Source organism: Ornithorhynchus anatinus, chromosome 20, assembly GCF_004115215.2.
Source record: "Ornithorhynchus anatinus isolate Pmale09 chromosome 20, mOrnAna1.pri.v4, whole genome shotgun sequence".
NCBI classification, from domain to species: Eukaryota; Metazoa; Chordata; class Mammalia; order Monotremata; family Ornithorhynchidae; genus Ornithorhynchus; species Ornithorhynchus anatinus.
This window is the reverse complement of record NC_041747.1, coordinates 30,356,694-30,371,069: the sequence shown is the minus strand read 5'-3', so window position 1 is coordinate 30,371,069 and position 14,376 is coordinate 30,356,694. Positions and strand designations below refer to the sequence as shown.

General features: G+C 48.2%; 1 protein-coding gene across 2 annotated transcripts in view; it reads left to right on the top strand.

Moving 5' to 3' along the window:
- The window catches only part of RAB6A (RAB6A, member RAS oncogene family), a 42,202-nt gene that overhangs the window by 13,429 nt on the left and 14,397 nt on the right, over window positions 1-14,376 (top strand). For both annotated transcript variants that reach the window (XM_029048421.2, XM_029048420.2), the window contains exon 2: window positions 13,532-13,590. In XM_029048421.2, the coding sequence (XP_028904254.1) occupies window positions 13,532-13,590 (59 nt within the window). The remainder of the gene's footprint in view (window positions 1-13,531; window positions 13,591-14,376) is intronic.

Sequence of the window (14,376 nt, the reverse complement as noted above, 5' to 3'; positions counted from 1 at the left end):
GAGTAGTAGGAGGGATCGTCGCTCCTAGGATAATTGCCCGCTCGCTCGCTCATTGGTTTCTCTTTCGGCTTTCAAGATGGCTGAGGACCCAAAGATACAGAAACTCCCTCGACCTGGCCTCACTCTGCCATCTAGCCTGAGTCCCGCCTGCTCAATCACTCAACCGATCGTATTTATTGAGCGCTTACTGTGTGCAGAGCGCTGTAGTAAGCGCTTGGCCGAATAAAATATACTCCTGTAGAAGCCCGTTTATTCCAGTTCTTTCCTCCTTGGAGATGGGTGTCATCCTCTCTCTGAGTAAGAATTCTTCCTGTATTTGAAGGCTGCTGTGAAATCGCTCCCTCAGTGTTCTCCAAGTGACTCCGATTCACAAGGTCTTCATTTCCAACCCCTTGATCGTGTTTGTGGTCTAGTCTGTAAGCTCCTTGAGGGCAGAGCTCAATTGTATTGCACTTAGTCCAGTGCTCTGCACATCTAAGGCACTCAATAAATACCATTGTTGTACTTTGTGTTGTACTTTTCAAGTGCTTAGCACAGTGCTCTGCACACAGTAAGCATTCAATAAATACGATTGAATTAAACTGAGTGGATTGCCTAAATGCCTGTCAGCCTTATTTCTCTACGTGCATCCCACAGTTTTGCTTGTCTTTCAGAGTAGAAACTCACTGCTTACTCGTGGTTAGTTTACCCCACAAACCTAATCAGATCACGAACACACTCCTAAATAGGCTTTTAAAAAAGCTATTTTGGGATACAATTAAATGCCTGTCTTCAGCCTACAAATCAAGATACTGGGTGTCATGAATAAAATGGAATTATTTTCTTCCAAGATTCACAGTGATACCCACCATTTAGAGATCCTAATTTACAGATACCGTGGACGAAAATACAGATAGGTCTGTTGCCCGTGGGGATGGCAGCGGTGTGTGTGGTGGGGAGGACGGTCACTTTTGGACAAACTCTACATTATGTAAACCTTGCTCCACTCCTCCTGTATTGTCTGACACGCACACCAGCATTTCACGTCAATCAGTCAGCCCAATTTATCGAGCACTTACAGTATGAAGAGCACTGTATGCACTCTCTCCAGAGACTGGAGCTGTAAGCAAAACATTCTCCGACTCTAGCACAGTTCTCTCCAAACGTGCAGTGTGAAAACCTCTACTGGGCCGTACCAGGATTATTGCGCTGAATTTCTGGGTACTCCGTGTTCTCAAACCTTGGATTTCACTCTTTAATCTCCTTCTCAGTGTTCCATGCCTTTCCTTTTGAATCATGGAACACTTTTGCCGAGTGTCCTTGTGGTTGATAACTGACAAAATTAAGTGTAGCCACTGGTAGCCAAAGGTGTCCTGGAGATCAGTGGTGCGTGTGGATGTGTGTGTGTGTGTGTTTGTCGGTCTTGGAGCCCTGGTCTGAAGAGCCTTGGGTTTTAAATTTTTATCTGGGTCACTTGCCTCCGATAGAGGTGGAAGGATCAACTCAGATCACATCTCCTCCAAGAGGCCTTCCCTGATTAATCTCCGCTCTGCCATTTGTCTGCTCTACGACCGTGGGAAAGTCACTTAACTTTTCTGTGCCTCAGTTACCTCATCTGGGGGTTAAGATTGTGAGCCCCATGCGGGACAGGGATAGAGATTTTTAAAACGCAGTCAGTCCAACATGATTTGTTTGTGTCCACCCAAGTGCTTAATGCAGTGTGCGGCACATAGTAAGTGCTTAACAAATACCACAATTTATGATCATTATTATTAATAATAGTAATACTAACAAACCCTCTTTTCCCCAGCTCTCTCTCCTTTCTGCATCTAGGCACTTGGATCTGTGACCTTTGGGCACCCTCAACTCCACAGCACTTATGTACATATTTTAAAACTATATGATATAAATGATGTATTTATATTAATGTAATAATAATAATAATGTTGGTATTTGTTAAGCGCTTACTATGTGCCCAGCATTGTTCTAAGCGCTGGGCAGACACATGTCTGTCTCACCCTCTAGCCTGTAAGATTGTTGGGGGCAAGGGATGTGTCTGACAATTCTGCTGTATTGTCCTTTCCCAAGCGCCGAGTACAGTGCTCTGCACATAGTAGGCGCTCAATAAATGCCATTAATGAGGACTGGATGAGGAACAGATGACTTTCCTCTGGAAGAATGCTGTGTTCATTCGTTTTAATAAGAATCTGTGAAGAAAGGATCCTTTGGATGGTGCAGCTCATGTCAAAGTGCCTTTGATGAAAATGGCGATGTGAACGCCCTGTCGCCAATGTGAGCGCTGCAGGCAGGGGAGGGGCTGCTCTTGCCCTTTCTAAACTTCGGGCCGTTTGAATCTGCCCCTAAAACACACCCCGTGCTTCCCGACTCCTGAAGAGTTCCCTTTTAAAGCTTTCTTAGTAGATTCTGACCAAAACCTTCTGAATGTCATATACGATATTGGGAGAGAGGGCTCGAGGCTTCCCGTGGAGGCGGCCAGACCTCTTCATTGGGTTGATAAGACTGTAAGCCTGTCAATGGGCAGGGACTGTCTCTGTTGGCGATTTGTACATTCCAAGCTCTTAGTCCAGTGCTGTGCACATAGTAAGCGCTCAATAAATACTATCGAATGAATGAATTGGGTCGCACAGTGCTCTCGCTTGAGGGTTCCCGTTGGAGTGGAGCGGCGTGGCCTCGTGGATAAAGCACGGGGCCTGGGAATCAGAAGGACCTGGGTTCTAGTCCCGGCTCTGCCCCTTGTCAGCCGTTTGGCCCTGGGTAAGTCACTTCACTTCTGTGCCTCGGTTATCTCATCTGAAAAATGGGAATTAAGACTGCGAGCCCCATATGGGACTCAAACTGTGTCCTACCTGATTACTCTCTTATCTACCCCAGCGCTTGGTAGATTTGTTAAGTGAACAAATACCACAAAACCAAAACGACGATAGCAACAACAAAAACCAAACCTCTTCATCGGGTTACAGTGCTCCGGGGAGTTTCCCGTCCAGCCGTCCTCAAGTTCCTTTGGAAGAGAGCTGCCAAGTTCTCGCGTTACCGTGCGTGGCGCTGGGCTGCAACTCCGTTCCGTGAGGTGAAAGACTTTAAGCTTGGCTGACCCAGCCACCTTTGAAAAAATGAGAAATAGAATAATGTGCACGGAAGCCCATTCCTCCTTTTCCATTCTAGCCCTCCGTCCGCCCTGAGATCGGTCCTGTGGTTACGTTGGCGAACCGAAGGTCATCTCTCCCCGGCGAACTGCATCCGTCTCCTCCCGGAGTGGGGGAGCTCCCTGTGGGCGGGAATGGGGTGCTTCTCTGTTGGGTGTTTCAGACCCAGTGGGTGCCCAACAAAGGCCATCACCCCTCCTACTTCTGCTTTTATAAAAAATATATATATTTTAAAATCATCCCCTCCATTTTAACTCCTTGCTCTTGTATCTCTGCGAGGCATGTGCTTGGAATTAATCTACTCAATCACTTTACGTGCCCTAATTTGAAGCAACATGGCGTAGTACATAGAGCACGGGGCTGGGAGTCAGAAGGTCATAAATTCTAATCCCAGCTCCACCACTTGTCTGCTGTGTGACCGTGGGCAAGTCACTTCACTTCTCTGGAACTCAGTTACCGCATCCGTAAAATGAGGATTAAGACTGTGAGCCCCATGTGGGACAGGGACTTTGTCCAATCCGATTTGCTTGTATCCACCCCAGTGCTTTGTACAGTGCCTGGTGCACAGTAAGCACTTAAATGCCATAATAATAATGATAATAATATTATCATCAGCCAGAAATAGGAAAGGGGGCTGAAAAAATAAATTTGCCCTCTACTTTCCTGAAAAATGACAACTTCATCCAAGACACAAGACTCGGCATTTGGAGGGAAAGTTGAATTTGACCTTCCTTCCAAAGGGCTCCGCTGCATTGAGTTGGCGATGCTGGTTCCCCCAAATTGTTGTCGGTTGAGCACAGCGTGTATGCCAGCTCTTAGGTGGTGCGCCCTCGGAGAACTGCGGTCCGTGTCTCATTCCTCTGCACGCCGTCAGCACCGAATAAATACTATTACTGCTGCTGCTGCCATGAGGAATTAGAGGCCAAACGGAGGCGGCAGGATGCCAGCTCCTCTAAGAAGGGAGAAGGTGTGGGCAGACAGAAGAGACAAAAATGGTGCGGCTTTAGATGCATGTGTTAGGAGCAATTGCCCTCTTTTAAATTTGATTTCTAGAACGAGCTCTGGCTTTCTTCTCTCTCTGCTTTCTCCCCAGCATAGGGAATTATGATCTTGTTAAATAGACTCAAAGTGAACTGTGGACAGCGTAGCTAGTTTTAAGAAACGATCTGTCCTGATTTGATTACTGTTTCGTGGGCAATTATATTTTCCAGTTCTGATTTTAAGATGAGGAAAGGTTTTGTGAGCCCATCCAGGTTTATGCTTTGAACCCGAGCACACCCTCGCCACACCCCGAAGAGCACTAGTACGGACGCATTGGTTTTTTTGCCGTGGTAGACAGAAAATGCCAGTCAATCAATCCATGGTATTTGTTGAGTGCTTATTGTGTGCCGAGCACTGTCCTAAATGCATGGGGGAGGACAGTGCAATAGAATTGGCGGATTGGACCCTGCCCACAAGAAGCTTGCAGTCCCCGGCGGGAGACGTAATCAAATAAATCGGAGATGGATGTGCACGTAAGTGCTGTGGGGCTGAGAGTGGAGTAAATATCAAATACTTAAAGGGTTCTGATCCAGGTGCAGAGGTGATGCAGAGGGGAGGCCAAATAGGGGGCATGAGGGTGTAGTCAGGGAAGGCCTCTTGGAGGAGATGCACTTTTCTGGCATGTCTCACGGGACTGAAGCTCCATAATGACCTTTTTCCATAAAACCTATGTGCCTGCATAGCATGACGATGTCATTTAAAAATTTTAAGGCAGTATCTCTCTGCTAATTCAAAAAAATTTAGTGGATGTTTTCAATCAGTCGTATTTATTGAGCGCTTACTGGGTGAAGAGCATTGTACTAAGCGCTTGTATATATTTTCGTTACCCTATTTATTTTGTTATGAATTGTACATCGCCTTGATTCTATTTAGTTGCCATTGTTTTTACGAGATGTTCTTCCCCTTGACTCTATTTATTGCCATTGTTCTTGTCTGCCGTCTCCCCCGATTAGACTGTAAGCCCGTCAAACGGCAGGGACTGTCTCTATCTGTTGCCGACTTGTTCATCCCAAGCGCTTAGTACAGTGCTCTGCACATAGTAAGCGCTCAATAAATACTATTGAATGAATGAATGGAGTAAAAATGTAAAGGAGTTGGTAGACACATTTCTTGCCCATATGAATTTACAGTCTTGAAGGGGAGACAGACATTTTATATAAATAAATTAAGGAACAGGAGAATGCAAACATTCCCTCCTCCCTTTTCTGCTTATCTTAGAGAAGGAGCGCGGCTCAGTGGAAAGAGCCGGGCTTGGGAGTCAGAGGTCATGGGTTCAAATCCCGGCTCTGCCACTTGTCAGCTCTGTGACTTAGGGCAAGTCACTTAACTTCTCTGTGTCTCAGTTACCTCATCTGAAAATGGAGATGAAGACTGTGAGCCCCACGTGGGACAACCTGGCTACCTTCTATCCCCCCAGTGCATAGAACAGTGCTTGGCACATAGTAAGCGCTTAACAAATGCCATCATCATTATTATCATTTATTATTACCCCGTCCCTCCCCGCCCATTTCCAAGTGATCCAGGCTTCTATATATCTCACACCAAAACGTGAAACAGTCAAAATTGTGGTCTCTCAAGAATTCTGTGCCAAGCACTGGGGTAGGTTCAAAGTAATCAGGTCGAACACAGTCCCCGCGAAGGTTCATTAAGGAGGAAGGAGAACAGGAATCGAATTCCCATCTTACAGATGAAGAAACAAGCTCAGAGCAATGAAGCGACTTGTCTGAGGGCTGACAGCCGGCAAGTGGCAGAGGGATTAGAACCCAGGTCTTCCGGTGCCACAGGCCCACGCTGTACTCACCAGGCCACGTTGTTTCTCCGTATTTTGCCTGCTACACACCTTGGGAGAATTCTGCTGCCCCGGAGTGACCGTTCCTTAATCTTCAGGTTGCAGAGGAGAGGAAAATAATTAGTTGGAGGGTTTGGTGGCGAGTTGGGTACCCCAAGACCCATTTCCCCCCCAACTTTGAAGTATCCTGGTCTGTCTAAATTGCTCAATTGGCATCTTTTGCCTCTTCAAAGTTGGGATTTAAAAAATGTCAGCAGCATTTATCCTCATCTGGGGAGCCAGTGGCAAAGCTGGACTGAATATCCCATAATGGTTTTTGACTCCCAGACATACCTCTTCCGCCTTGTGACTCTGCTGGACTCTTCAGCCTGTGTGTGATGAGAGGACACTGTGAGGAGCAGTGTGGCCCAGTGGAAAGAGCGTGGACCTGGGTGACAGAGGACCTGCGTTCCAATTCCGGCTCCATTACTCGTCTGCTGTGACCTCGGTCAAGTCACTTCACTTCTCTGGGCCTCGGTTACATCATCTGTAAAATGGGATGAAGACTGATGCCTATGTGAGACAGGGATTTGTGTCCAACCTGATTATCTTATATCCACCCCAGTGTTTAGTACAGTGCCTGGCACGTAGTAAGAACTTAACAAAAACCATTACAAAAGAAGGAAAGAAAGGAAGAAATAAAGAAATAAAACTGTCTGACTAAGCTGTTTATTGTGATGTATTTTTATCCTAGATACCACAGGGTCCCCAGGGGTATTGTTTTGCACGTGAGACCTCCTACCCACGCATTGGTATTTAGACCACTTCCATGGCTCCTGTTTCCACCAACTTTGCAGGCATTTTGTTGTGATTTAAATCAGGGCAGCGGAACAGAGTAATGACTGTAATCGAGGGCCGATTATGAATGTTTTATAGCTTAAATACAGGGCTGAAGAATCTGTAGAAAACCAAATTAAATTCCCACACCTCTATTTGCGAATGCACGCTTTGCTGTCCCCCGCCCCCCGCCCAGGGCTTTTTGAATCCCATTTCACATTTGCTCTGCTACATGACTGACCCGCATCACTCACCACTTGCCAGACCAGCTGACGGATGGGTCTGGCAGATTAACACCGGTTTACTGTCCAGTTTACCTGCGTCTTATTAGCAGTGCGGTGGTTTTACATTATTACCTCAACCCTTTAGGAAATGAAATGACATTTCCCTGGTGGGGTGGAGAGGGCGAAAAGGGGAAGTGGTTTGGCAGAAAGGGACTGAGAAACTGGGACTCCACTATTTTCCTTACCTAGACTACGCATCCTGTGGTCCTGTAGTTCTTGGCTGCTGCTTTTCCAGGCGGCATTTTACTGCTTTGGTAGTGGATTATCTCCGCCCGTAGTTCCTGAGTAATGCCTGTTCTCTGAAATGTCTTAATTTCATTTTCTTTTAATGGGCCTCAGGCACCCAGAAATACACCCTGTCTTTCTAATTCTGTCACAGCAGACCTTGGTCACGAATTTCCACTGTCTACTGTGATAATTGCCTGCCTCCCTGCGTGCAACCCCAACTAGCACTGAACCCGTCGACTTCCGGGAAGTGCTTCTATTTTCATTGACGTTTCCCATTCCTTGTGGATTTGTTTCTGCATTTCTTTTTTTTCCGAGTTCATCTCTTTTTCAAGTCTCTTTCCACTCTTGAATGAAGAAAATGTTAATCACGTTGAGTATTACATTCTTTGCAAGTTTTTGCTACCGCTCTGTTCCGCGTGCCCTTGTGTGGGGAGAGCCGGCCCTGGGGTTTGCCAGGAACGGAGCCCCGAGGATACCTTTTCCTTTCCCATCCCTCCTCCTCCTCCTTCTCTGTATCTTTCCCCTCCTTTCCTCCTGCCCCTCTTCTTTGGCTCTCTTTTCTGCATTCCTCCCCACCATCCACTCCCAGAATACTTGCCCTCTGAAATTCGTTGTAAATTTCGAGATTTGCTTTGTCAGACTCCTCATTCTTAATATTAGCCATGTCCTCTGCCCATCAAATAAGCCAGTCGAAAAGCTTCATATGTTATGTGACTGACGTGTTCATTTTTAGGAAACCCATTCTTCATGTTTCCCAAAAGCCTTTTGTAATATAGCTTTTGAGAGGGCTTTTCTTTCTTTGCAGAATTGTGGGCTTTTTTGTCTGCTCGTTTTTAAAATCTACAGTCACTCTGCTCCTTGTCCCTAGTGCCTCAGAGATGGTGCGTGATGCAGTGGCTACATTAGCCCACTCCTTCGGAGCCCTTTGACCTACTACTTTATTTTCAATTTTACATGTTCCCGTAATGGCTTTTGGTCAGTGGCTACTTTGCAGGTTTTACTAATCCAAATGTCTGTTTCCTTCTAACTGGCTTTTTTAGGAAGGAATCTGCTACTGTTCCTTTTAAAGCTCTCATTTATTCCATTTTTACCTGCATCTGATTGGGCCGTTTCCTGTTTAGTGTCTCTTTGGTGCCAACAGTGTCTTTTAACATTTTTTGGCTAAAAATTTTTTTTCTTCTTTTTTTCCTTCTTTCTTCCTGAGCCCTTCTCCTTTTTCTCCCTTTTAAGTGTCCAGTACAGGGCTCTGCACACAGTAGCACTCAATAAATGCTATTTGATGAATTGATTTTGTGTGTCTTCTACATTCAACCTAGATTTCCCATATTCAAAACCCCTAAAATTCAGTTTGTCTTTAGGGTCTAGCGAGTCACTGAGAAAAAGGTAACATAACTTGACAGCTGCAGATCTGTGGGTAGCACATCTAGATTCAAGATTCTTTGAATTTTTTTTTTTTTTACCCCTTCTCAAAAGGGAGCCATTCCTTGGATTCTGCAGTTTCATCTCTATATTGCCTCTATTAATAAATAAGGCACTTGGGGATAAACTGCCGTCACACGTGTCGTCTGTGACGTGAAGTACATGACACTTTAGTTTTGTTTTTTGAGGGGAGTTTAGGTGAGGTAGCCGGCATTCTTACATTGCCATTTTTTTTTGCTTCCTTTCCAGCACTGCCTATAAAAATTGCTGACAAAGTCTGCGTCCTTTTTATTGTTGGACTCCTTGAAAGAGATCCGATCTTTTCCTGGAAGGGAGCCCTGGGAACTGCCTGGGGTAAACGGGCAGAGAGGCCGATTGCTCTTGACTCTGAACCGGGCTTAGGAGAAGGGATTTTGAGGCCTAGTTTTCCAAAACTGGAAAGGACTCATTGGTACTTAGGTAATCCTCTGAGGCTTCACCGTACCCTCTGTTTATTTAACAAAAATGAAATAAAGCGGGATTTTTGAAGATGATTTGAAGAAACTTCAAATACCTTGCAGTATCTTCCTTCAACTTCATTTTCATGTCTGTCTCCCCCTAGTCTGTAAGCTCCACGTGGGCAGGAATCAATCACGTCCTCCTCCTCTGTTGCATTCTCCCAAGTGCTAAGCACCAGGCTGACCGCATAGTAAGAGCTCAGTGAGTATCACTGATTGACTGTAGAGCTGTTTTCCCCTCTTTCAGTACAAGTCCCCAGTGTTGCCTGAGAAAAGTTTGCCACAACCTGGTGTGCAACTCTGAAGTGGCTAGGGAGGCCAGGCACTGACCCGAGCTTCGGTCCCCTCCTGCCTCGGGCCCGATACAACTACGGGAGGGGCGGGGGCGGATAAGCCCAGACTGACCATCCCAGAGCCTCACTCGGCAGTCCGCGGGCCAGAGCTAGTCCCGGGAAGAGTTTTTCCGATCCCTGTTCGCACCGGTTCTCCCTCAGCCCATCCCCAGAAGCCACATTTCACCTGGAGTAGCTGAAAGCATCCCTTGTCACACCCCGATATGAGGTTGAAACCATCCTTGGGGGCCTCTGGGAGGAGCCTGCAGGATGAGGGGGACAGCAAAGGGAGAGTTTGGGTTAAGGTTAGATCAGCTCTGGGGTTGTGCTGGCATAACCAGCTGGCATCCCGGGGCCACATGACACTATAGAGCCCTTAAAGGAATTTCATATTATTTTCCCAGAGGTCCCGGAACATTACAGCATCTACGGGGACTCCCCTCGTCCCACCCCCAAAAAACAAGTATACAGACAATTATGATACACTACATTTTTAAATAGTAGTACCAGTAGAGTATATTGGGGATGAACCATATACAGAACACCGTACTAAGTACTTGAGAGAGTACGATAGTATTAGTATACGTCGTCCCAGCCCCCAGGGAGTTTACCCTCCGGTGGGAGAGACAGGCGCTAAAATAAATATCAAGGTAAAAGGAAAGAGGAGGAGGGGACGTGTGCCCGAGTTAGGGTTTAAATAAGAGGGTATGTAAGATTTGGGCGATGGAAGGTGGTGAAGCCCCAAGTGCTCACCTGGCTTGGAGAAGTGCTGAGGTCGTAGCGGCGGGGATCCCTCCAGTTAAGTTGAGGAGTGTCCTTGTACTAGAGTTTTTGCCCAAGGCCGTGTCTTCTTAAAGGTTGAACCTTCTTAAGGGCCCCCCACCCGCCGCCCACCCACTTGCCAACCACCCACCCGCCGGACTGACCTGAGCGTCACCGCCCCCCTGCCCACCAGGCTCCAGGGCCAGCGGGGCCGAGGCAGGTCCCCGTGGGTCTGTCAGGAGGACTAGGCCCTCGCTAAGTAAGGTGGGGTGACTGGCAGGTTTTGAGGCTTCACTTAGGAACCACATGCATTTTTCCACTAATGAAAGTGAATTTGGGGTGTCAGTTCCCCTTTGCCTGCTAAAAATTCAGTTTGGTTTCTTATTTTCAACTGTTACGACTGAAGCCAGGGTAATGGAAGGATTAAACCCGTCAAACGGCAGGGACTGTCTCTATCTGTTGCCGACTTGTTCATCCCAAGCGCTTAGTACAGTGCTCTGCACATAGTGCTCAATAAATACTACTGAATGAATACATCACTGGAGGGAAGAGTGTCAATTGAGCAAAGAAGGGTTGCCCACTTTAGGGCAGGAAGAAGAGTCTCTTTAAATATGAATTAAAGGATTAACTGAGTAACAACATTTGATAAGCTGAATTCCTCATTCCCTGTTCCAGGGTTTGAGATCAGGCCTGAGACATTTTAAAGTTCTAACGAAAACTCCTCAGAATCCATCCTCTCAAAGAAGGATCTGGGGTAGGGGCTGATGATTTTTGAGTTCTAAAATTGAAGCTTAGGCAATAATCTGGGCTGGTGGGATAGAATTCTGATTCACCAGTCACAATTGTGTGTGGCATCTTAGTGCAGACTGGATCCTCCAGTACACTCCCCTGGCAGACTGCCCAGCACAGTCCTAAGAGAACCGAACTATTTTCTGAGGATTAGACATTTTCCTCCCTCACCTCCACTTCAAAGAGTGCGGGCAGGAAAGCCACTCCAGTCATATTCAAATAGTCTGGGGGGTGAGGGGCCCAAGAGATGGAGGGTTTGGGGGGATGCCATCTTTAGAGGTCCCAGAAATCAGAGCACAGCTCCAGGAGAGAGTCTCGGAAACCGCATTTCGTGGCAGCTGCTGGGGCAGAGAGCGTCTGTTAACGGCGCCGGGAGTCGTGATGTATCGGGAGGGCTGGCTTGTCTACCCTTCAGCCGAGGATTCCACCCCACCGCCGCCGCCTCCACCAACCTGTTTCTCTAAACCGAACCCCGGGACGTGAGCGTCCCTCGGCTGCAGTCTCTCCGGCGGGAGTGAAGAGGAACGGGGCTGTAGGACCAGGCTTCTGGCTCCAGGTCATTCCGCCGAAAGGCCCAGGCCCCAGCTGTTGACTTCCGGGACGAGACGCCCATCTGGCTGAGGGGAGCGAGTCGGGGCTCAGCCGCCTTGGCTGCTGTATCCAGTTCCTGCTAAGGGCTGGGGAGGGAGGGAGGCAGCTGGGAGGCGGAGGAGGAGAAGGAGAAGATGGTTTTTAGGGCAAAGAAAAACAGAGGAGGCAGGAAATATGCTTTCCAACTCTGTTCCCGTGGGCTAGATGGAACCTAAATTTTGAATACTTGCACTTCTAGAGAACAGGGACCCCACAGTTTCCCTGGCGCTGTCACCTAGGTTCATCTTTGGGCCTTTTGATGGAATAAATTGGAAAATGTCATTGCTTTTGTTCACAGGGAAGATTGCCAGAAAGCCCCCCCCCCCCCCCCCCCCCCGTTTTATGGTATTTGTTAATTTGCTTACAATGTGCCAGGTGCTGTACTAAACCTTGAGGTAGATCCAAGGTATTCCGGTTGGACACAGTCCGTCTCCCAAATGGGGCTCACAGTCCTAATCCCCATTTTACAGATGAGGTAGCCGAGGCCCAGAGAAGTGAAGCGATTCGCCCGAGGTCACACAGTAGATAGAGTAGCAGAGCCGGGATTAGAAAGCAGGTCCTCTGACTCCCAGGCCCGTGCTCTATCCATTAGGCCGTGTTGTTTCTCCACATTTCAAGCAAAATGTTTAAAATGTGGGCTGTTACTAATCAAAAGGAAGTCAGATTGGAGTAAAAGAACTTTGACCCCAATTTAATGCAACCACTCAGTTTGATGAAGGAAGAACAGTCCCTTCGTCCAGATGGTTTGGCCTGGAAACTGAAGGATGCTTCCTGCAAATTAAGCCCACCACAGGGCCGGGACCGTCTGTCTTGCGCCTGTCCTACTCTCCCAGACACCAGGAGCGTCGTTCTGTTGCGGGCAGGAGGGGCTCATTAAATACCAGTGAAACACATCACGAAAGGTGGTCGTGTAGGAGATTTTCAGTTTCTCCGTGTGTAGAGACCCGGTCCCTCACAGTAAAGCTCACCGTTCCGGCAGCAGGCAAAGCGATTGGTGAACGCTGCTTCCTCGAATGCTTCATCAGGGGATTCCCTGAAAAGTGCAGTCTGTGGCCTGGCGTCTGTCACTCATTACGTAGAAGTTACTGCTTAGACTTCGGTTCACGAGACAGTGGCTCCCAGAGTTTCATAGAAGTGTGGAGTAAAACCTGATTTAAAGGAATTCTTGAGTAGAACGTGCTCCACGCTAAGACTTTACGATAACACGTTCAGCCATCCTTGTGTAGGGATTCCGCGGTCCTTAAAGAGTCCTGTTGTGATTTCTGGAATGGTGTGACCGATCCTTCTGGAGCGCCCTGGTTCGGTCCATAAATACCGTAGAGTTGTGTGAAATTCTGGTGATGGAGCTTCCGTTCGGGAGCGTCGGATGAGGCCCGGTCCTAGGGTGCCGTCTCTCCAGGGTGTCCTCGCCCTGTCTCTCTCTATGTCTCTGCTGGCCAGATGCTATGCGGGATCGGTCTGGGGGTAGAAAAGGAAGGTTGCCTTTCCATTGTTTGCCAGTAAACACTTGATAAATACGATCGATCGATTGCCTCATTAGAGTCCTAAATGAGATCCGGGTGTCACCCCCCTCTGTGGCAGCCCCAGCCTTCTGGCTGGAGGGTTGAAATAGAACCAGGGGGCCAGGGAGAGACGCGTCGGCCGTCAAAGCCACCTCTCTCCCCGCCCGCGCTCTTTTGCCTTCCCCGTTCCCGGGGCGAGGTCGGTTTGAGTGGGAACGAACTGTAGGGTCCTCCTTCGGGTGCCAGGTGTGTCCAGAACTGTGGATCGATGAGTGAGCCTTCCTTCTTTTTCTTTTCAGTTGGGAAGACATCCTTGATCACCAGATTCATGTATGACAGCTTCGACAATACCTATCAGGTAAGGTGCCTTTCTTTGTGCCCCGTGGGTCTGTGCGTCACAACGGTGGCTGGAGTTGGAGCTGTTCAGGTGCCAGATCCTCGGTCCTCAGCCCCATTTCGTCTCCCTCTACCTCCTCCTCCTCCTGCCTCTTCCTACTTTTTGACCATCGCAGTGGTTTGGGGCCGGTCTTCCCCTAAGGTTGGGGGCAGGCTAGACCAGCTCAGTCACCCTGTCCCAGATGCCCTGGGACATCCCGAACGGCCCGGCCCGTGAGCCGCCCCTCCGTGTCCTCCCCGAGCCCGGCGGTACAGGGCTTGTGGCGTCGGATCCTTCCCCCGAGCTCTGCGCGGGGCAGAGGGGTCCTGTGCAAATCACTTCACTTTCTCTCTGCCTCTGTTTCCTCATCTGTAAAATGGGGATGTTGGTATTTGTTAAGCGCTTACTATGTGCCAAGCACTGTTCTAAGCGCTGGGGTAGACACAGGGGAATCAGGTTGTCCCACGTGGGGCTCACAGTCTTAATCCCCATTTTACAGATGAGGTAACTGAGGCACCGAGAAGTTAAGTGACTTGCCCAAAGTCACACAGCTGACAAGTGGTAGAGCCGGGGTTCGAACCCATGACCTCTGACTCCAAAGCCCGTGCTCTTTCCAGTGAGCCACGCTGCTTCAATGCCTTGAGTCCCATGTGAGACAGGGACTGTGCCCAACTCCATTACAGTAAGTGCTCAATAAATAGGATTGACCTTGTGGTTGACTGATCTACCCCGACATTTAGTACAGTGCCTGTCACATAGTAAGCGCTT